Source organism: Anas platyrhynchos, chromosome 13, assembly GCF_047663525.1.
Source record: "Anas platyrhynchos isolate ZD024472 breed Pekin duck chromosome 13, IASCAAS_PekinDuck_T2T, whole genome shotgun sequence".
Classification (NCBI taxonomy): Eukaryota; Metazoa; Chordata; class Aves; order Anseriformes; family Anatidae; genus Anas; species Anas platyrhynchos.
This window is the reverse complement of record NC_092599.1, coordinates 4,770,001-4,791,475: the sequence shown is the minus strand read 5'-3', so window position 1 is coordinate 4,791,475 and position 21,475 is coordinate 4,770,001. Positions and strand designations below refer to the sequence as shown.

At 44.1% G+C, this 21,475-nt stretch overlaps 1 protein-coding gene across 28 annotated transcripts in view; it reads right to left on the bottom strand.

Moving 5' to 3' along the window:
* The window catches only part of FOXP1 (forkhead box P1), a 364,496-nt gene that overhangs the window by 15,211 nt on the left and 327,810 nt on the right, over positions 1-21,475 (bottom strand). For 18 of the 28 annotated variants that reach the window (XM_072044450.1, XM_072044454.1, XM_072044448.1 and 15 more), the window contains 5 exons: positions 15,478-15,561; positions 6,841-7,042; positions 6,652-6,731; positions 5,912-6,013; positions 609-778 (listed from right to left, as the gene is read on the bottom strand). In XM_072044450.1, coding sequence (XP_071900551.1) covers positions 609-778; positions 5,912-6,013; positions 6,652-6,731; positions 6,841-7,042; positions 15,478-15,561 — 638 coding nt within the window. Of the gene's footprint in view, positions 1-608; positions 779-1,156; positions 1,279-5,911; positions 6,014-6,651; positions 6,732-6,840; positions 7,043-15,477; positions 15,562-21,475 lie in introns of all 28 variants that reach the window. The other 10 variants (XM_038186088.2, XM_072044464.1, XM_072044465.1 and 7 more) reach the window with 3 other exon arrangements.

Sequence of the window (21,475 nt, the reverse complement as noted above, 5' to 3'; positions counted from 1 at the left end):
CACAGGGACCGGCAAGGATCAGTTGTCCTGGAGAGATGGCCTTCGAGAAAAGGTCAAAGAAAATTGCTTTGGGAACCACAGGAATATTTGTGCGTGGTTGTTGTAGACACAGGATGCCCTGTTGTTTATAATCTTTACAGCTGGTCTCACTGCACTTTCAAATTATTATTTTTTTTTTTCAGTTAATTCAGTGTTTCTGTTTTAAAAGCATCTAACCATATTTCTGATTAAGAGTTGCAAACCAAAGCATACAATTGAAAGCAAAGGAATATATCAGATTAAAACTTCTCTGAAGCCTTTCCTTGCATATATGTCTTCTTGACAGATCTACAGCAGCTTTTCTGCACTAGCGTGGATAACTATTTTAGCCTACATTGCACTATAAACAAATGCTCTTAACAAACATGTCACAGTAGAGTTATTATTATAGGCATTTGGATTATCAGAGTAGGACACACAAAATAGACATATAACAACCAAAACTTTAGTTTCTTTAGCAGCAAAGGTGATGTCACTATTTCGTGAAATGCAAGTCTACATGAGATGGGTAAATCATGCAAAGCAAAGCAACAGCAGAAAAAAAAATTAAAGCAAGTAAAAGCTCTTACTGTGCAACAAGCTCGCCAAAGTTTTCATCAGGGCAGTATTTTCGAGGACGGCCTCGTTGAATATGACGGCCACGTTTAAACTCTTCATCATCAACAGTCCAAAAGGACCCAAACTCATCCTCTACTCTGATAAAGCACTTATGCAGTGAGAGGTTGGTGCGAATGGCACCCTGGGACAAGAGCAGCAGCAAAGGAGATGAAGTGGAAACAAAGGGACACGGGATCGGGGACAGAACAGACATCAAATACAGGGAAAAGGAAAAAGAAAATAAAATGCAATAAGCATAAGCAAATGGTTTGTGAGGGTTAATATGCATTGCCACCTACAAGCTACTAGCATGTGATGCAACAAACACCAAGCAAGCAGGGTCAGGGTACTGGTGGGCATACAAACAGTAGTGATGAGATGTTGGTCTTGGTTTCCCTTAACTGAAACAATGCGAAACCACCTGTGGTTGGTCTAACACCAGCTAGCAGCCAAAAGCCTCTACGTTAAACTGTAAGCATGATCCAAGCTAGGCTAAGAAGTTCAAACATGGTGGACATACCCACTGATCTTTTGTGGCCTTCGTTTTTGGAACTCTAGTTCATCCACTGTCCATACTGCCCCTTTAACGTTTTCTACTCGCACAAAACACTTGTGAAGACTAAGATTATGACGCACTGCATTCTGCAGCAAGTATAAAAGAGAAAACATTCAAAAACTTTCTATGAGAAAATGCTCATCATTGTCCAAGAACAGCAGCACAGTCAGCTTGACAGTCCTCATTTTGCAATGTTAACCCCCTTCCCCTCCCCACACCCAGCTCTTTACATCTTATTTTGCACAGATAAAATAAATACAAAAGTTTAAACCCAAGGTTAGAAAATCAAGTTATTGTTATCATTTATCCGCAACGCGAATGAGCACAGCCATCAGTTTAAACATGCATGTTGTATAATACGGCACATTTCATACACAACCCAAGAGGAACATGGCATTGACATTTTCAAAACAAATACAGGCGCTCTGCAAAGAGAAGCAGTTTTCCTCTCCTGGAAAAAAAAGAAAGCGGTTGGGAAGAACAGAAAGGATTTAATGTAAGCATGGGCGGCTCGAGTGAGCAGGGAGGCACTGGAGCTGGTGCTTCCGCGGTTTCCCACAGCCGGGCTAATGCGAATCAGGTGCTGAACCTCCCTGCACACTAGCGCCGGGGACCGGGGCTCGGCAGCACCCCGCCGGCCGGCACGGCACCGGCTCCTGCCTCCGCGGCATGCGCTTATATGGAAGTTGGCTCCCGTTCCTGGCAGGCTGCTGCGCTGACTGATCTGAGCCTCTGCCAAGTGAAAACACGAGGAGGGCTCTCCGAAACAAAGTGCTAATATCCCCACAGCTCATCACCCCCAGGGACCCGCGCCCCTGGTGCTCCCAGGCGCCGGCGTCAGGGGCTCGGGTGAGCTCTGTGAGGCAGACGAGCCCGCTCGGCCCCTGCGACGTGTTGGGACCGTGCCCAAAGCTGGCCGTGATGAGCCACCTCGCTGCAGCACGGCAGGCTCTGGGTTTCTGTCTCTGCTCCCTCCGAAATGGTGCCGAGGGCCTCGTTATTCCTCACGAGGGGTGCCATGCCCCGTGCCCGCTTTATGGGGTTTCTCAGCAAACAGCCCCGCTACCAAGCACCCCGGCTCGTGCGTGGAGCTGAAAGGGGGCCTGGTAAACAGGGAGAGCAGAAGAAGCCATTTGCTGAAAATATGCAGGCGAACAAACTCCATCCATCATCACTGGCACCATTGATTTAGTCAATCTGGTTGACTCGTTAGCAGGCGCAGTGCCAGCCAAACACATGGCCTGGGTCTAGGCAACCAAGAGACCACAATTTTTTTCCCTCCCGTCGTCGTCATCTTTTTTTTTTTTTTTTTTTTTAATGAACATCGGGTCTGGATGGTGAAAGGGAGCTCTAATCATGAATGTCTAAATCACTGTGCAAACAAAGGGTACGCACAGCGCATTTGTCATGTAAATTAAGAGGCAGTGGTGTGTGTGCTTGTGGGGAAAGGCAAAGACTCTTTTGCTACTTCTCCACGTCCCTGCAATCACTAGCAGTCCCAACCCTCCTGTCCCTGCTTCAGGGGAGGTTTCTGCCTGCTCTCAGCAGATACTTGGATGGAAATGAGTCTCCTTTGGCTCTAAGTGCCTGATCCTGCGGACACAGGGCCTGACCCTGCTCCATGGCACGCTCCATGTGCTTCAACTCTTCCACAGGGCTCCACTGGGGAACTGGTGGAACCAACCTTGGATATGCTTTTCCTCTCAGCACGGCAGGGGGAGGCTGAAATCTAGCTGGAAGTCAACCTGGCCACCAGGGCTGCTTCTTTCTGCCCTTACTTTATTCTCCTTACTTCATTCCTTCCTTTATTATCCTCTTCTTCTTTTTTTTTTTTTTTTTTTTTTAATTTTCTTTTTCCCCTACCTCTCTAAGTTCTGACTGGTTTTGAAAATTTCGGCAAAAGCCCTGATTTTGAGGTGGAGGAGAAATGCCAACGCCCCACGCCTCCCGGGCTAAAACCAGCGAGCTCAGCAGCCGCCGGTGGGTGCCGAGGTCCGCGCGAGTGCAACCTGACACAGGGCTGCCGGCCCACATCTGGGTAACTCAGGCAGTTTCCTGTGAAAATGGGAACGCTGTCAAGTCTGGAGCAAAATGTAAGAATAATAATGCTATTTCCCACAGTGAAAGTTGATCTCCTAGTTAATACAGCAGTTGATCAAACGCATACAGCAAAGTTCAGTGAAGTGAGTCCTCAGAGTTTGTAAACAGTCTCTAAATACACAGCTGAGCAGAAATATTTGTGTTCTTTACATGTATTTAATGCTGGAGAAATGCTTTCCAGTCTGTTCTTGCTCTCTTGAAGTCAATGCGCAACTTGACATTGAGGGCTGGGGCTGCTGGATCAGGCTCTTGCTGAAGATTTTGAGGCAGACAAGTTGGATTATTTGCAGCATGTCCATGAAGAGCTGCCCTCGCTTTCTGTTTTCAATATGATCACTTATTTAAGGAATTCGTCACAGAACAAAATGCTTTATTTTCACTGCCTCTGGATACTTGCTATCTAACAGTTTTATTCGAACAACACCTCACGTTTCAGAGCCACACCTGCAGCCCGTGCCTCATGGCTGCAATTCAGTGCCAGCAAATTACTCCAAAAATAAAGGCAAACAGACATTGCCTCTGACCTGTCAGAACCAGTTCACAGTGCTCCCTTAGCAATCAGCTTAACAGAAAAATTAGGAGCTATTATTGTAAGATTATATATTTACCTTGTTAAAAATATTTGTATGCAAGCCACTTTTGCAGAAAAATTACCCTGAACATGCTTGAATATAGAAAATGAAAGGGTTTGTTATTTTAATAGCTGCTCGTGCTCTGCGGTACAGCATTTTGGGGAAGAGGTTCATTTTTAAAAAGTCTTTATTCCTGCACTCGTCTGGTTTTTTGAAACAAGTCTCAAGGAAACTTGCCCAAACCAAAACCTGAGCCTAAACTTGGGGAACACTGACTCAAATGCCCCCTAAGCATTAGCTGAAGGTGAGCACAAATCAGCACATATATATTCAAATGATTTGGATTCTGCAATTAGACCCTTACGCCTGCACTGTGCCCCATGGGCTTCCCATCATGCCAACGCAGAGCTACATTTCCATCCCTGCTGTTCCTGAAGGCTGGCACAAACCTGAGCAGTACAAAACCTGCGCTACTTAAGTGGACACCAATTCTGGAACGTGAGGTGAAGCTTTTCTTCCCAGGTAGTGGAGCAGGACTAGGTGCAGGTGTCTGTGAGGGGTCTGCAAATGGACCTGCTGGGACACACTGCTCTTCTGCAAGCCCAGGGGTTGCCAGCCCTGCCTCTCTCTTCCTCTGTAAGCACACTGCAATTGCACGTGGCTCCTGGGACTCAATTTTAAGTGATGCACAAGCTAATTCCTGAAACTAGCCTCGCAGGACATACAGCCAAGGCTGCCTTCTTCCACTCCCTTCTCCACTTCCCTTCCTTTTGCTGCTGGAACTATATAGGATTTTTGCTTTAGACCCACACCTGCAGCTGCTGAAAAGGCCTACTGGAAGCACTCCAGCGGCAAAAGACAGGCAGGTCTAAATGGATCTTAAATCAAGGAAAGTTAATTTCCTTTCTGGATAGTAAGGAGGCTGCAAAGTGAAACACTGCTCATGTTTTCCAACTGAAGTCAAAGAATCAAAGCAGCAATCACATAGACTTTTCCTGAATCTAAGAGGTTACGGACCACGGTTGAAAATGTACAAAATTGCCCTGGGATCTGAATTAAAAGCATAATGTGCTACTAAAACTAAACTAACTTCCAAGGACCATTTTTAGCTCCATCCTTTGATGGAATTAATCTAAATGCAGGCTGAGACAGGAAAAATATGAAGAGCTAATGAAACAGCAGGTATGGGACATATTCATCCTACCTGGTCATTTGAAGTTGTTAGAGAACAAACGGAGTTGCCTAGATTAAGAGAAGCTCAAAGTACTAGGATGCAATTTTTACTGCAACGCAAGATCCTATTATTTGATTCATTCATTAGTAATTATACCAGCTTTAGAAGCCGGTGTGGCTATTATAATGTTATGTAGAAGGGAAAGAGTGGCCTCCAAAACAGAAAATAAAATTAGCTCCTCAGACCCCTTATCTAACAGTATCAGAGATGGTTACAGTAGGAAATTGAAGTGCCAAATATCAAGTTTTAGTTCTGTTAAACAGATTTCTTATGGTGGGGCTTGCTTCTTGCATATTATGTTCGATAAGCTTCTGCTGTGTGACTAAAAAAAAAAGGAAGTTTATAACAGATCTGCATATGTAGCTCAGAGTCAATTGATAGAGGAAAGAAATCCACTTATCTATAGATCCTGGGAAAAAAAAAAGTAGTTGTGATTACAGTCTGCATAACTAAAAAGACAAACAGCATATCTTCCACTGACACAATAATGTTACCTCTTTTTTTCTTTTTTTAATATGTTCCAGCTGAAGGGCTTGAGTTTCACTGCTAGCAGCAACCACACAGAGGAACTCGTGGCATAATCACAGAACATAAAAGCCAATAATGGGGATTCAATTAGTGGTTTTCAAAGGCAGAAGAATTTTTCTGCCAAATATCAAATTCTTCTTGCAGATAAGGCACCTAGTGTGTGTCAAAACTGCCGATCTAAATTTTCATGTCCACATGCCGTTACAATTTGTTATGTCATCAGCAACGTCTATTCAGTACATGTCAGATATCAAAGGCAAGAGGCAGACACAGGATAATGCTTACCTTCCACGTCGCCGCGTTGCGTCTGAAGTAAGCAAACATTCGTGTGAACCAGTTGTAGATTTCATTTAGTGTTAGCTGTTTTTCTGGAGATTCGAGGATGGCCTTGTGAAGCAAATCAATTGCAAGATCAGTTATGAACAAACCAGTTCAAAATACATTCAGAGTTTCACTTGAACAAGCACAAGAAGGAAAGGAAGAGAAGCAAGGAAAAGAGAAGAGATTTGGAGCAAAAATCCAAAGGAAGGTTTTCACAATACAAACTAAGATTAATGGCTGTATTTAACAGTTCAATGGCAAAATTCAAAATGGAATTATCTAATTGTTTTGAGTTTTTATTTCTGTTTCCTTACAGAAATATTAATTTATTAGTCATTCATAAAGCAGAATCAAAGAGAAATGCAAAACATTTCACTAGCTGATTAAAGCTCAGTAATTATTTAGAGCTCAGATTAATTCTAGGGATCAGAGATTACTGTAGCTTGTGATAATTGACTTGCCATCTTTAAACAGGCTCATTTTCACTGTTGTGTGAAATGAATTTCCTAATAATCACATCGTATTGTAATACTTAATCAAAAGCAATTATGTTATATATTGCAGTTCTAAAAACCCTTATAGTAAAGGTTTGAGCATTTGAGCATGCTTACATACCAAAGGTTTGAAAATCTATTTAATCCAGAATGTGCACATATAGGGAGACTTTTTTTCTAATCCGAACGCGTGTGTTTGGCTCTGCTTACCTGTCTAATTAAAGATGCATACGTGAATGGTGGTCTAACTTCGGCGTTCTTATAAAATTCTTGGTTCTGGGCAATATCTGCTGAATAAGAGCAGTTGTTCTGTTATCATCACAGCCTCCCAATGCCGGGCTGCAGGCGACAGAAAGCCACGTAGGCCACAAGGGCCTGTGCCACCAGTACCCCCTTTACCTGAAGAAATGGGGACGTTGTATTTATCCGAGTACCGCCTCCGGATGGGTCCGACGTTGTGCATGCTCGTGGTAGTGATGACCGACGGTCCCTGCGTGACGGGAGTGATGGGTGCAGTCGGGGTGGTGGGAGTATGAGGTAAGCTCTGTGGAGAAGCCTCGGACGCCGTCTTGGAAAGCGTGACGCTTGATACCAGATTCAGCTGCAGAGGGAAGGAGAGGACGAGGACTGCGTTACAAACGGCGCTTCTGGCTAATTAAGGATGGTGGAGAAAATTCTCGGTAATGGCACTTCCCTCAGTTCGAAGCAGACAACACAGCTCGAGTGCTTGCTACAGCTCTAAGTGCTGTTGCAACATCTCCATTAGGAACCAGTAAAGAAATGAATATATAAATTTCCAGATTGATTAAAAAAAAAAAAAAAGAATGATGTAGCCTGCTGCCAGAACTACAAATTGTGGATTTTTATCTAAACCTTAAAACAAGATCTCACCGAGTACATAATCATTTTAATATTTTATTTTAGTTCCATTGTTTCACAATCTAAAGCCCACACGTCTCTTATTTCCATGCTATCATTATGCATGGCTTCTAATCAATCTTCTTGGATATTTCATTGAAGGCATCGGGCTTAGAATAAAAGGCAAGACTTTCCTAAGGACGTGGTAGGGAGAAACGCAATCTCTCTCTTCAGCATCTGGGCTTTTTCTTTTTCTTTTTTTTTCTCGCTCCCGTTCATCCATTTTAAAAGCAAAGCCCCGAGTAGGTTAAATCTGGAATAATTTAATTAATCACACTGCATGAAATACTGCAGCCACTCAGCCCAGCACAAGTGGCATCACTCGCCTGTCTCCCCCGACGGAAGGCAGCGGCGTTACCTGCACAAACCCCAGCCCCAGACAGTATTTGAAGCAGTGCCCTCAGGAACATGAAGCTCCCTTACAATAGGTCGCTCCTGCTGGAGTATTTTCAACAAACACCCCATCTCTTACCCACGGTATCAGAAAGGATGACCGAGAAAAGGGCTCTCTGAACTACTTCCACATTTCCTTCTCTTAGGCACTTTTGCAAATAGTATCGGTGAAATCCGGACCCCATTGAAGTCAGTAGCAAAATTCCTACTGAATTTACCAGGGCCGGAATTTTATAACTTTTGTTCATGATTAAAATTCTTTTTGGCTGGACATTAAAACCTTTTCAGATGAAGGCGAGGCGCCCAGGTCAGACACGCCCCCAAACATCTCCAGTTTATCCATAAGGCACTGTATTCATTTTCCTCATGTGAAAATAACCAGATAAGAAAACTCCTATTAGCATCCCTCATATGAGTTAACAGCCACAAATAGGGGTTCTTTATCGAAACAACAGGATTTATCCGAAACAAAGGTAGTGGAAAATAAAAGGTTCCGGTGTCACAGAAGCGACACCAAGACAAAAAGCCAGTGGCCCACAGGAAGGGCCCAGCCGAGTGACAGATAAGGGTGCCTGCTTTTCTGTCCTGACTGCGAAGCAAAGCCACAAAAACTGGAAAAAAAAAAAGACTGGAAGCCCAGCCATAAAAGCCTGGTGCTGCAAAGTGCTGCACGACCCCACAGCCTGGCAGCACAGCTACCTGCCACCCATCCCTTTGTGCCAGTGCCTGCAAACCGGGGCTCTCCTCACACGGGAAATATTTAACGGTTCGTGGCGATGCCGGAGAGCAAGACCCCAGCGAGGAGATGACGAGAGGCAGTAAAACACAGGTATTGATTTCCCAGCGAATCCCGCCCCGGCGGGAGCAGCTAAGTGCAAGCTGCGGGAGAAGACGCGGGCTGGGAGCCCGGCGGTGCCGAGAGCCACCTCCGCTTGTTGACTGGCGTGATTTAAGGACACTGATTAGGGATACACACCCGGTAATGTCTCCCTGTTATCCATCTATCCATCTATTACATATGATAAAAGGACCGGTGACGATAATAATAGTACAACTGACAGGTCTCACCATGAAATTAAATCTACTGTATTTTATCTCAGTTTCTAAATGGACATTTTAACAGTCCAATAACTGCGAGCAAATCTGCATCAATTTTAAGTGCCCATCTCTAGCGGAGGCTTGGCAGCCGGGCCCTCCTGTTGGAAAGATCACTGCTCGTGCTTCATCATTACGGCTCTCGCTACCCCATTTCAAAAGAGTTTGCTTCCTTTTTTAGTGTTTAAAAACTTAACATTTAATCTGTTTCTACTAGGGAGCAGCGAGAAAGGATCCCCAAAGGTCAGCGTTCCCTGCTTCCAGGATGTGAATCGAGTTAAATTTCTTCAGGCTTTTCAGCATAGGTAGCAAGTAGAAATAAACACAGGAGAGGACGAGCAAAGGGGGGGGGCTTTAACAGGCTTGACAAATGACACTGTGATTCACACCCACTGCTGGGCTGCCACTAATAAGCTACAGAGGAAGCAGCCAATCTCAGCTAATTACCAGATAAAATTGTATTGTAAGGACTCTAATTAGGAGATGCTTATGGAGGTGATCTAATGATTAAACGCTGCATTCGAGTGACCCCACCATCAATGTGCAGTGGTGCAAGATGTCACTGGAATATTTTGTAGAAACAGTAATTTTATTTCAAGGAGGGGAGGCAGTAATATTTGTAATAATGGCTATGAGGTAAACTAATTAAAAGACAGTTCCTAAAGGAAGACTGTGGCTTTGAGCAGCTGTGGCCGTTCCAAAACAAAGTGCCAAATCTCAACAGAGGAGCTGCAGTCAAGTGGAAAATTTCTGCCTGACCTCTGCTCTCGCTATTAATTTGCAGGAAAACTAATGACACATATACATATTCCCACAAAATTGTTCTAATTGCTAATTTGCCAAAGGAGCCCAGTTTCCAAATTAAACATGACTGCAGTCTGCGAGGAAAGAAAGAACAAAAAGCTGGAATGCTGCGAGTATGCCGCGTTTCACCTCCGCCGACCGTTTGTGAGCCTGAACCAACAAGTTAATGAAAGACGACCTTGTCAATTGCTAGCGAAGTTCTTCCTCCTCCTGCCTTGCATTTTTTTCACCGCTCTCTCCTCTTCTGGCAGGGGACTGATCCCTGCAGGGGACATTACCGACACCCGGAGCAGGGCACGGGGGGAAGAGGGCTGCTCCCAGACGCTTTCTTTGTGGGGTCTGTAACGCGAGGACTGCAAACTGGGTGGTGAATTAGAGCAGAACAACAAATTATGAATGGTGTTGGTTTTGTTGCAATCTTGAAATATTCATCGGGATTGTAAACTATTAAATCTTAATATTGTGCCCAATTAGAAATGCGCTAACGCCCGTGCCCCGCACGGCCGAGGACGATTATTCAGGGCAAAGATCAGGAAGGGACGGGGCTGGGAGGGTTTCTTTTCCTGATGGAAACTCGACACGGTTGCTCACTGTTTGCATTTTCTATTTAAAAACAAGTTACTATGATTAGCGAAGTTGTTCACACTGGTATGTTGTACACAGCCTGTTTCCCACATACTGTAATTTTTGGACGAGGAACCGTTTTTGTCAGAGGGGAGCGAACACGGGTCACCAAGTTTGCACTTGAATGAGGGAGAATTTTTGTCCTGCAGTAAGGCACAACCATGTCAGGCAACCTACAGCCCTCACACCAAAGAGTTAAATGTTTCTGTAGTGTTTGCACTGGGGATGGGGGGAGGGAGGATTTCCTCCAGCCTTAAAAGAAAACAAGAGAAAAAAAAAACAACAAACAACAGAAAAAAAAAAAGAAAGAAAGAAAAAAAGAAAACACCAAACCCCACAACCGGTTTATGCCCGTAAATTATTCTGTAAATTCAGTCTCTGAAAGGTGTTGGTTGCTTTGTTCAGTTTTGGTTTTTAAGACCAGCACCTCATACTGCTTTAACTCAACAATCATAAATGCTGTAATTGTTTCAGTGTTCAATATCCTGCTTAGGATTTTATCATTAACCTTCCCTTTCAAGAAATAGTCATGTCTTCCTATTAAAGGTGAAGACTGAGTCATTTTTTTTTTTTCCTTAGATATAAACAAGGCAGAGAGGTAACCCTCTCCTTCACCCTGTAAACCAGATTTCCAGTAAGTGGCTCTCCCATTAGGGCTCAGCCTGAGTTCTTTTTGTGTAAACATTTTACATGACAATAGTGGCTGCAATAAAAAACCCGATCTGAAACACTTTTAAAAGAAAAAAAAAGAAAAAAGGAAAAAAAAAAAGAAATACACATGTATAAACAACCCAGAGGGGCCATACCCACTGCTGCAGGGCAGTGATTCCCCTGCTATTGCTGCTGCTGTCCTGGTCACAGCCGGGGCTGGGGATTTATCTGAGCCGAGCTGCTGGACCCTAAACCACTCCAGAGCAGAGAGTGCTTTTCTTCACACCGAGGGTGGGAGAGAAAGCTGACGCTGGGCCTGAAACTTAGTTAAATGCCGTGTCTTCCTCTCCCGTTTCAGCCTGGACACATCAGCGTGTTAGATGCGAGCCTGGCAGGCAGCAATCACTTAGCAGGTGTTGTTATTGGCAGGAACACTAAGGAAACTGAAGCTGAGGAGTGAGACTTAATGAAAACCAGTATATAAAAACAGCTTTTGTTGTGCTTGAGAATCTCTCTTTATTGCTGTGTATCATTATTTTTTCAAACTATAAAGTACGGCTACAGCAGCTAAAATGCTCAGTCATTACCTCAACAGTTAAAAGACTATTTTTTTTAATGCTTTGTTATTACAGTTGCTAAAAACAGTATTTCAAAACAATCATAATTGCTATGGTTAGGTTAAAAAAAATACATTAAATAGGGGATATCTAACAGTGCGTTTTATTTAAAGTGCCAAAAGTTTCTCTTAAAGTTTTCTGTCTGTTTTTACAAGATGGATATAGCACCTAGTATGCAGAATTACTTGTTGGTTGATGCTTTTTCCTTTTCCCTTGCTTCGTATGAACTTCAGTGTTAGTTAATCCTCCAAAAAAATCACATTTCCATTTTAACCTACCATGCTGATCACTACCACGAATGAAAATAGCATGTAGGGGAAGCTATCTTAATTGCAAAACCAGAATGATAATTCTTGAGCAATCGCTGTTCTGGCTTTTCTTTTTCTGCCTTGAAAAAAATTTTTACCTTAGAAAGATGTCACAGCACATTGCTTCCCAGCTTTGTTCTCACTTCAGCCAGTCCTTTATTCTCACCAAAACACCACACGCAGCAGTAATAGGAACAACTTCACGTGTTCTGAGTGCCAGCTGAGAGCTGCTGCCATTTTCTTGGAAGCTGTTGCACCGCTGGACCCTGTCATTACCAAGCAGGCACCCACACTGCCCTCACCCCAACTCCTCTCCTTCCCCAGCCTGCCCTCACCCATCCTCCTGGCTGCCCCCAAACCCCCACAGGAACACAAGAGCTGCCCTTCCACTACACAAGATGTTGGCAGCAAGCTAACGGGCTGTCTCGAGCAGTTTTGGTGAACTGGGGTAGGGAAACGCACGGGCCCTTCCACTGCGAGGGTGAAAATTAGTGCAAGGAGCTAAGGCACCTGAAGTTGTGATGGACACAACCAGGCTGGAGAAACAGCCATTCACCAACCCTGGGTGAGTTGTGAATTGATGGAGAAGCACCACGAAGCTGCCTGGGATCCAACCAGTCCTTGACAACCACCTGCCCACCACCACCTGAAGCCCAAGGGGCAAAGGCAGGGCCGATGGTCCGTGTGGGTCACACTGGGCTCCTGGTTAAACCAGATGAGCAGTAAGCAGCTCAATCACCGCTTCTACCTGCCAACACCACACGGTTTATAAATAAGCATTAAGATCCTTTGAGCAGAATAAAAACATTTCCTCAGTCATGAAAAGGCTGTAATTTTAAATCCCAATTCACTGCTACGTTTGGATTCGCAGCCACTCGTTCTTTTATAAGCGCTGATGTACCGTAATATATTAATTCTAACATACACCTTGCATTAGTTATGTTGGCAAAAAAAAAATTAATTACTGGATGTAAAGAATACTTTGCACTGCAATAATGGTCATCAGATCTTTTTACCAAAGTCCTATCCCACTGAGTTAAAAGGACTAGGGTCTAGCAGAGTCTGAGCAGTGCCTGTGTATTTTTTCACAACGAAAGCACAATTTATGCAAAACACTATACTTCTACATTTTATAATTAATTTTCAAATGCTTCACCTATACATATTTTAATAATTTCTGATTTATCAGATGGTATCTATAATAAATTTTTCTATATTTCAATAAATGAAAAGAAGGCAGTTTCAATCCAACAACAGAGTGCCACACAATATAGGCCTGTCAGGCACCAATTTTTACTTCTAACATGTAAGTTAAAGGATAAGGAATTTATAATGCTGCCTGTGAACGAAACCACTTTTCATACACAAATGTGATCTTTTTTTTTCCAAAGGGTAATACAACAGTACATTTACATAAACTAATCCAAACAATCTATGTATTTGACAATGGCAAACCTCACACAGACTGCCTATTGTTGGTTTACATCTTGGAGTTCTTTATGTTGGCTTGTAACACTGCTCTAGCTGTCAAAGGTTTGACTTGGACTCCAAATAAATGGTTATAGAAGTGCTGTGCAGCGATATTGGACTTCTTTGCAAAAGAAAACCTGCTGTGTATGAATTCAAAAGCTATTAATTTTTCAGTCAAAAATATTCATGCCTATTTCTTTTAATAAAGAAACACTGTGCTGAGCAACTGAGAGATAATGTTGACTAGTGGTACAGAATTTTCAATAGAGCAGTTAAAAATAAATTTAGTAGGAGGTCCCCAACAAAGCTATAATTTTCCAGAATGTAAAACATTTTTAATACTAATCAAGACAGCCCTTTTCCCCCTGCGTTCACTTTTTTTATTTTTTTTCCGCTGCTTTTCTCTGTTTATTAGCTGTTAACACTAATCTTCATGGCGACACCGCCTGGCATCTCCGTAGCCTACAACACCCGCCAAAGCTTCCTGCCCTCCGCGGCTGAGCATCGATCACTAGCTGCCTTGCCAAACACTGCTCGCCTTCTTATGATTTCCTCCCTTTAGTTTTTAATCCTTCCTCCTGAGGGGCACCGCTGTTATGAAAGGCCTCAAGGCAGAGTGCTTTGAGACTCCCAGATTATTCCGCTGTTTTAATTTTTAATCCAGTAAGAGCTATAGAAACCAAACCTCCTCCCCATTCTGTTGGGTCTACATACTTTGCCAACAATGTGCTGAAGCATTTGCATTCAGGCTGAGATGGATACGAGGAAGTAGGAGAATGCTATTTTTATAGCCACTGTATGTAGTTCCCACTCTAGAGAGCCGGTATCCACCAGATCAAGCAATTTGAGGAATCTCAACAGCTTAAATGGAAGGTTCATACCTACCACTCAACTCTCTCCAAGACGGCACCGAAATTTCCCGTTGACTTTGACATCTGCTCCAGCGCTGCCAAATAGCCTGCAATTTTCTATCTAGTAGCCTCCCTATGCACTTCTGCAGCCATTTATTTCCAACTACATGGAAACTGAGAAATCCGTTTCTAGTAAAAATGGGTGCGCGAAGTGTTTAATGATTTTATGTTCTCTATCTCTGTAATGTGTTCTGTTTCAGACATTAATTTTGTCTACCAACTGCATCTTGGCAGGCTACCATATTTGCTGGGTTAATAGTCTGACTCCTTTTTATTTCGATCACCATAAATCACACATATATGGGTGTGTGTTTGCTTTATTTATAGAAAAAAAAATCAGTCAAAACAGATAAACCAATACTTTGTCATTATGCTGCATCATTGCATATTGATTAAAATTGCTAGTACTAACTATAGATTGTCAACGCTCAATTAATTTTCACACAATGACTCAAAGCAAAATCAAATAAAGCCAGTGTACCTTTAAATCTTACAAATCTTAAAATCAAGAAGCAAAGCACTCTCTCCACTTTGAATAATCATGTGAAGCTCTGAGGAACATTTTCAGCATTAAGAGGTTAGGAGAAAACAACAGCTGAAGAGTCATTTTGGGCAGGGGAGGAGATGGTAGACTTGTCTTTTTTGGGGGAGTAACCCAGGAGCTGGCTTGGCCTGCAGAGCCCCTGGGTACTGTGCAAGAAGGTGGAGTTTATGAAGCAGCTGACCAACCCCTCCTGCCTCGCTGCTCCCCCTGCACCCCCCTTTTCTGAAGAGCAATCTAGGGTGGAAAAGGTTTAGCTTCTCAGTTTCAACAGTGTAAAACCCGATACCGAGTAACTGCTTATCATCGAAACGTGCAACTAGAGCCTGTTCTACTGTAAATGTCTGTCGGAGAGAAAGCTAAATAAATACACTAAATATAATTTAATTACATCTCCTTCCTAACACTTCCTAAGATTTCATGCAAGTCGGACCAATGTAAAGAGATTTACAGGCCAGAGAAAGGCCCCCCACGACAGCTTTGGAGTCTGGTTTCTGTGGCCCCCCGAAGGAAGAAGGATGGTGAGAAGGGGGTCCCTGTGGCAGTGCCTGCTGCAAAGCCCCAGCGAGGGAGGTGTTTTGCATCTCCTCGCCGCGACAGGCTGCACACAGCGGGCCACGCTTCGCATCACACGCCCAGGTGGGAAACAGGAAAAGAGGTTTGTTGTGAGGTTTTGTTTGCTTTCTGCACAGTTCAGTACTTACGGGCTGAGGGGTGGCTTTTGGTTCAGTTGACTTCACATGCAGGTGTGTCATCATGGCTTGCAGGCGCTCTTTATCTTTTGCAAGCTGAAGGGGGGGGAAAAAAACGCTCTATTACTTGTAGGAATAAAATCCAATCTCTGCTTATTCCTAATTAAACAGTTGGCACCAACGTGCAAGACAGAAGAGTTTTATTGCTGAGCAGTTTGGAAATTGTATATGGTCTTTTTGCGAGGCAAAGCTAACGCTTGGTGCTGGGTGTCAGTGCTTCCCAAAGCAAAATGCATTAGCCCTTGAGTGAGAAGAGCTAGACCTGCTGGCACCAAGAGGTTCACTCTAGCCCTGACAGCTAAAAGACATCAGTGAATCATGTTTATTAACCAGCCCCGCTCCAGCCCGGGAGGCACAGCAGAAAGCGAGCTACGCAGTGCCTCCGTGATGCCTTTTCCTCCTGCCGTAGCAGCAAACAAGCAGCACGAGCGGGCCACAGCTCTCACGTCACGTGCAGGCGTTGTGGCACCGCGCAGCAGGCGAGGAGCTGGCGGTGGTTAAACCACACGAGGCTCCGCGGCGAGTCACTACAGGCGGCCTCAGCGCTCTGCTGGTCCTTAGGAGCTGGCAAAAACCCCGTGGGGCCACGAGGGGAACCCGAATCCCTTTGGTGCATGAGTGAGGGAGCACAGGGTGGGACAGCTAACCATGTCGTCTACTGCATCACAGCCCACAACCGGGGCCAAGCTGGATGTCAAGGGCTGTCCCTCACTTCCTCAAGTCTCCTGAGGTTTTTTCCTTGAGATCTGCACCTGGATGGTGTCTCAGGATCACACCCTACACAGCTGTGGCCAGGATGGCTTCCCAATGCATTTCAAACGCACTGGCCAGGCACTAAATCTCACTATTTTCGGAAACTTTTTCTATAGGCAAATAGGACTTTTTCCGGCTGCTATTAAAAAAAAAGGAAAAAGGAAAAAAAGAAAAAAAAGCAGGATGATATTATGAAATAACACTAATGAAAAAGGCGTGTTAACCTACATGCCCAACATAAATGCTCCTGTTTCCAGCAGGACTTGGATCAGGTTCTCACAGATGACAATTTTTGCAGAGCTGAGCTGTGCTTTAGACAAGCCAGATTCCTGGTGCCAAGAGGAGAACTGTGCTTGCATTCCAGTGAAACTTTAAACAACCTGCCCACCTTATCACAGTCATCTGTTTGTAGCAGCAGAGTTGGGCTAAGTGTATATAAAAGGAGACTTGGTCATAAATCCCCATTCATAACCTTACAGTCAAGGTTGTCTTGCTCTTCACAAGGCGAGGGGTTTCGGACCGTGCCAGAAAGGCGTCATGATGGGATAAAATTTGGCACACAAGTTTCCAAGACAGGAATTAAATAAAGGGAAAAATGGTGTCACCGCTGTGTGCTCTGGAAGTGCAAAAGCAAAATTGCTGGGCTTTTCAGGCTGCTTTTCTTTTCTTGGTCAAAAACCTCCATGGCGAGTGAGAAAAGCTGAAGCTGATAGCAGATCTCCTGCAATCTATCTCCAGATCTGCTCTGGATATCACAAAAGAGCAGCGACGGGCTCTTATCACAGCAATGCAGTAGAAACTTCTCCCTCTGAGAGTCCTCTGAGGACCTCTTCAGAGAAAGTAGAGGTCTCTCCCCTCAGCTGCTGTGCTTTACACAAAACAAATAAAAAACAGTAAACATCTTATTCTCAGTGCAGCTTTGTTGGGCGGTCTCTCATCCTGAGCAGTTAGCGGGCACCGGGTCATCTGTGCATGACGTTTTGGTCTGCAGGCTACTGCAGAAACCAAAGCTCTAAGCCCAAACAAACAAAATGCAGGCACCTGAAAACTTCCTGCTCGCAGCAGCGCAGTGCCAGCAGGGAAAGGCACCCGGGCAGCACGGGGCACACCCTGTGCCGGGCTTCCTCTGTGTCCCCTCGTCGAAACAGAGCGGTACTGAGCTCCCAACAGCCAGGGTCCTCGCTTTTATTGGTTTTAGTCATCATCTTAGCACGCTTTTAATGCAGTTTCTGGTGGGGGAACGTTATTAAAGATCCTCTCGACATTTCAGGCAGACACACGCTAGTGTTTTGTCATAGTCTAGGAATTCAAACACTCACCCAGTTAGGCAGGAGTTTAAATTATGAAAAATAGAGGTCTCTCAGTTTCAAAGCGCTGAAGAGAAGTAAAAAAATCTGAAGAATTTCTTTAAACTGTTTTTCCCCTAGGTCAGGAAGCAGCAGTGATACCAAACCAGAACGTCACCAGCAGCCCCGTGGCTCAGCAGGGTGATTCAAGAGAAGTCACGACGGCTGCTGGGCCGCTGATGGGAGCAAGTGCTCACTGGAGTGCAGATGGTCCCAAAATGGGGATTGCCAGTGGACTTACAGGAAAACGCTCCTGATCTACTGACAGTGTTATTGGGCAAGAGACTGTTATGAAACCAAAATAAACTGATTAATGCAACTCTTGAATCAGTCTGAAGAGCTGTGCTTCAGTGCTCCTGGTGGGCACTATTTCCCACCAGGGAATTATTCCCCACCTGCTGGTCTCCTGTGGCAGCTTCTTAGTCTAGAAAACTGCACTCGAAGGGATACACCCATCTTTAATTTGGAGTCACGCTGGCAGCTCCCTCCCTTGGCACTAGCATGGAGCAGGATAGGGGGCACAGAGGGAGCCATGTCCTTGCCTGGGGCTCAGCTGGCACCCACAGACCTCCCGAGTCCTGCTGGAAAGGGTGCCCCTACCTCTGGGTGCAGAGCCCTCCCTTGAATGACAGTGATGACTGATGGCACAGGAGAAAATACTGGAAGAGCTTTTTAGAAGAACAGGGGCTGTAGATCTGTCAAAGCTTCCTGTGGCAAGGCCTTAGAGCTGCTGGTCCAGCCCGAAATGTTTACGTGTTCAGAGGGGGCCTGGTAAAATTCAGGGTCAAGACCTTATCAGTTGTAGATGCAATACTGAGGAGCAGATCAGAAACAGCAAGTTCTTGGTTTTCATTGCGGATTACTTCAACACATGAGTTCTGCTCCCTACAGGGCACATGAAGACTCTGACAACACAGTCCCATCTGAAGCCTCGTTCCTTTTTCCTGTATCCTTTTTGAAAGGTCTAGATGGTGACAATTTTCAAGTGGCCACCCAGTTCCTCATGGAAAGCCCCATTTTGTGAGGCTTCCTCCTCTCACAATTCCACCAATGGTGCTCAATTCTGTGCAGTTTCACCATGATCTAGGTGCCTAAGAGTGTTTCTTCCATAGAAAACCCTTCCAGGGCAAGGTACATGTGTACAGTGCTTTGCAGGTTTGGACACCAGGCACATACCTTGGCCTGGAGAGGTTAAATCCTAAAACTGCACCTGCTTGAAAAGCAGAAGAGGGAAGGCACTGAAAGCACAGGCCATAAGGGGATGAAGGAGAGGAGGCAGCAAAGTCTGTTGACCAAGGAGCAAGAGAGAAGGCATTAGGCACACAGGGTGCAGAAGCTGTCCGGGAGGAAAAACAGACAGAAAATAGGGGCAAGGAGCAGGAACGTGAAAATGGAAACCCAGTGAGGGCATTCAGTGGGAGCAGCATGGCCAGATCAACAGGAAGAGGAGATCACTTCAGCAGCAGGATTTTGGAAAAAGACCAAGGACAAAGGAGAAGGAAGCCAGCCGTGGGCAGTGTGAGAGACAACCAAGACATAACCTTCCCTCCTGTTACGTGCTTATTAGTAAGGCTGTGTACTAGAAAGGTTCAGGATCCGTTTTTCAAAAGTGTCAATGGATGCTTTAGGAAAACAAGCCCACACAGTGTTTTTGCTCCCCTGAAAATGGTCAGCTGGATTCCTGTTCTACTGGGAGATATATATTATATTTTTATTTTTTTAAAAAAGTATATCAGAGCCTTGTTGCTGTCCTGAAATGTTTTTCCACTCAACGCTGGTGCAGCAAAATGAATGTCATATTCCAGCTAAGATCTCACTAAGGATAGGGAAGTGTTCCTGTGTTTGTGTTTTACCCAGCAGCCCAATTCTCACTATTTATAATGGCAACAAATGATCATGTCAGGATGGTTTAAACAAAGTGAAATATGAGAAGAACTCTACCTTGTCTGTGAAATTTTAAATGTTTGTGATGGAAATGCTGAGACCTAAGCTTCATGATACTTCTGCAAAAGGGCATTTACAATCAAACACAAAACATATCTGACCTGTTTTTTCCTTCAAAAAGTTCATTTAAAACTACTGCCTTTTAAAAACACTGCATTTATCTCTGTCCATGATACTGACAAAACTATTCTGTGTAAAATAAATAATATTTAAAAAAAAAGGCTTGCATTTGTGTCCATTTAAAACCTGTAGTGCATCCCTCAGATATAACGGATTTGTTAGGTTTGTGTCTCAACAGGGCTGTATGAGCATGAGACAGGGCAGCAGCTGGGTCTTGCCATGATGTTGGTCCCCGAACAGCACACAACACTGCACAGCTCTGCTTGAAGGCAAAGCTTCTCATCACTGCTGAAAGTCATGGGGGCAACGGGGAAAAGCTACAGGTCCCTCTCCTATCTGGCTCACAGAACTCACGTAGTTGGCCCCAGGGCTGATTTGTGCCCCTGTTGGCAACTGCTCCACTGGGGGAGCGTTAGGGCAATGGTCTTGGTCCAGCTGCTCCTGCTCTTAACACGCTGGGTGCTGCAGACCATGTCATTGAGAACTGTGCTAATGGGCTAGGCTTTCATTGTATTATGTTTCTCTGTGAAAAAACGAGGTCACGGACTGATAATGTAGGCACTAGAAGACAAATCCTCTGTCTCTTCCTGTGTACAAAGTTATGCAGATTATCAGAGGACAGATCCACAAGACCACTGGAGGGAGAAGGGGGGAGTCACAGGTGCATTGCAGAAGCTGGACAACCCTCTTCCTCCATCCATTCTTGATGGATGATGCATAGATGGTCTCACTCTGTTATTAACACCCCAGTCTAAATTAAGCCTCCAGTTCATCCTGTGTACTGTGCTAGCAAGACTGTTAGAAATAGTCATACAGAATTTTTTGACTTAGCCCTCATATCACTTTGTAATTATGTTCTTGACTTGGGGACTTTATGCTACCTTCCATGCAAGGACTCTAAGCTAAGACAGATTCTCAGCGCTAAATGGGTGTGAATCTGTGGATATTAGTCACTTGCTACAATTAGTGTAATGCAGCACTAATGAACCTTTCCGAAGTATTGTCAAAGGCCTGTGGAGAGGCAGCAACCAGTGGTGGTGTCCTGTTGAAGTTTAGGGCATCATCCTGTAGTTCCAGGCACAGACATGCCCAGTAACTGCAGGAGAGGAGGATTAATGCTTTTCAAGCTGACTGCAACTGAATAATCTAGATTTACCTTCAGCACGAGTTATTACTGCATTTTGGTAAAAGATTATCTCATATCTCAGTTTACCAGGAAGACTGCAGATTCTTTCTTCTAATTCCCAAGAAACTTGTTAAAATAACAGACCATTTCTCATAACGTTTTCTGTGAGACTCTGATATTTTATGACTGGTAGTTTGATTTTTATAAAACTTGTATTAAAATAGTTTATATTGCTTTGGCTAATAGTGAAAAAGTGTCATGACCAGCGTGTTCCTGAAAGTAAAATTTAGGAAATATCTATGAAAAAAAAGGGTAATTTGTAAGATAAGAAGATAAAAGGAATTTTTTAAAAATGCTTATCTTGAAAAGTAACAACAAGAAGTTTAAGTGTGTTTTTGCTGATTTTTCTCTCCAACTATTTGAAGCTATAAATGACTTAACTCAGTAAAATTCCAAATGTAATTATCTTCTGTACTTAGCCCAAGGCTTTCCATATATCTCTACACTGCTGTCTTGCATACAAAATAGGTTTTTCAATAGCTGGTAACTATATAATGTACAACATTGTTTTAATTTCCCCTTCTTTGCTAACCTCTTGCCTACACGCAGACAGACTGTCAAAGGAGCCCAGCTAGAGCAGCGAGGTGCAGGGAGACAGAAA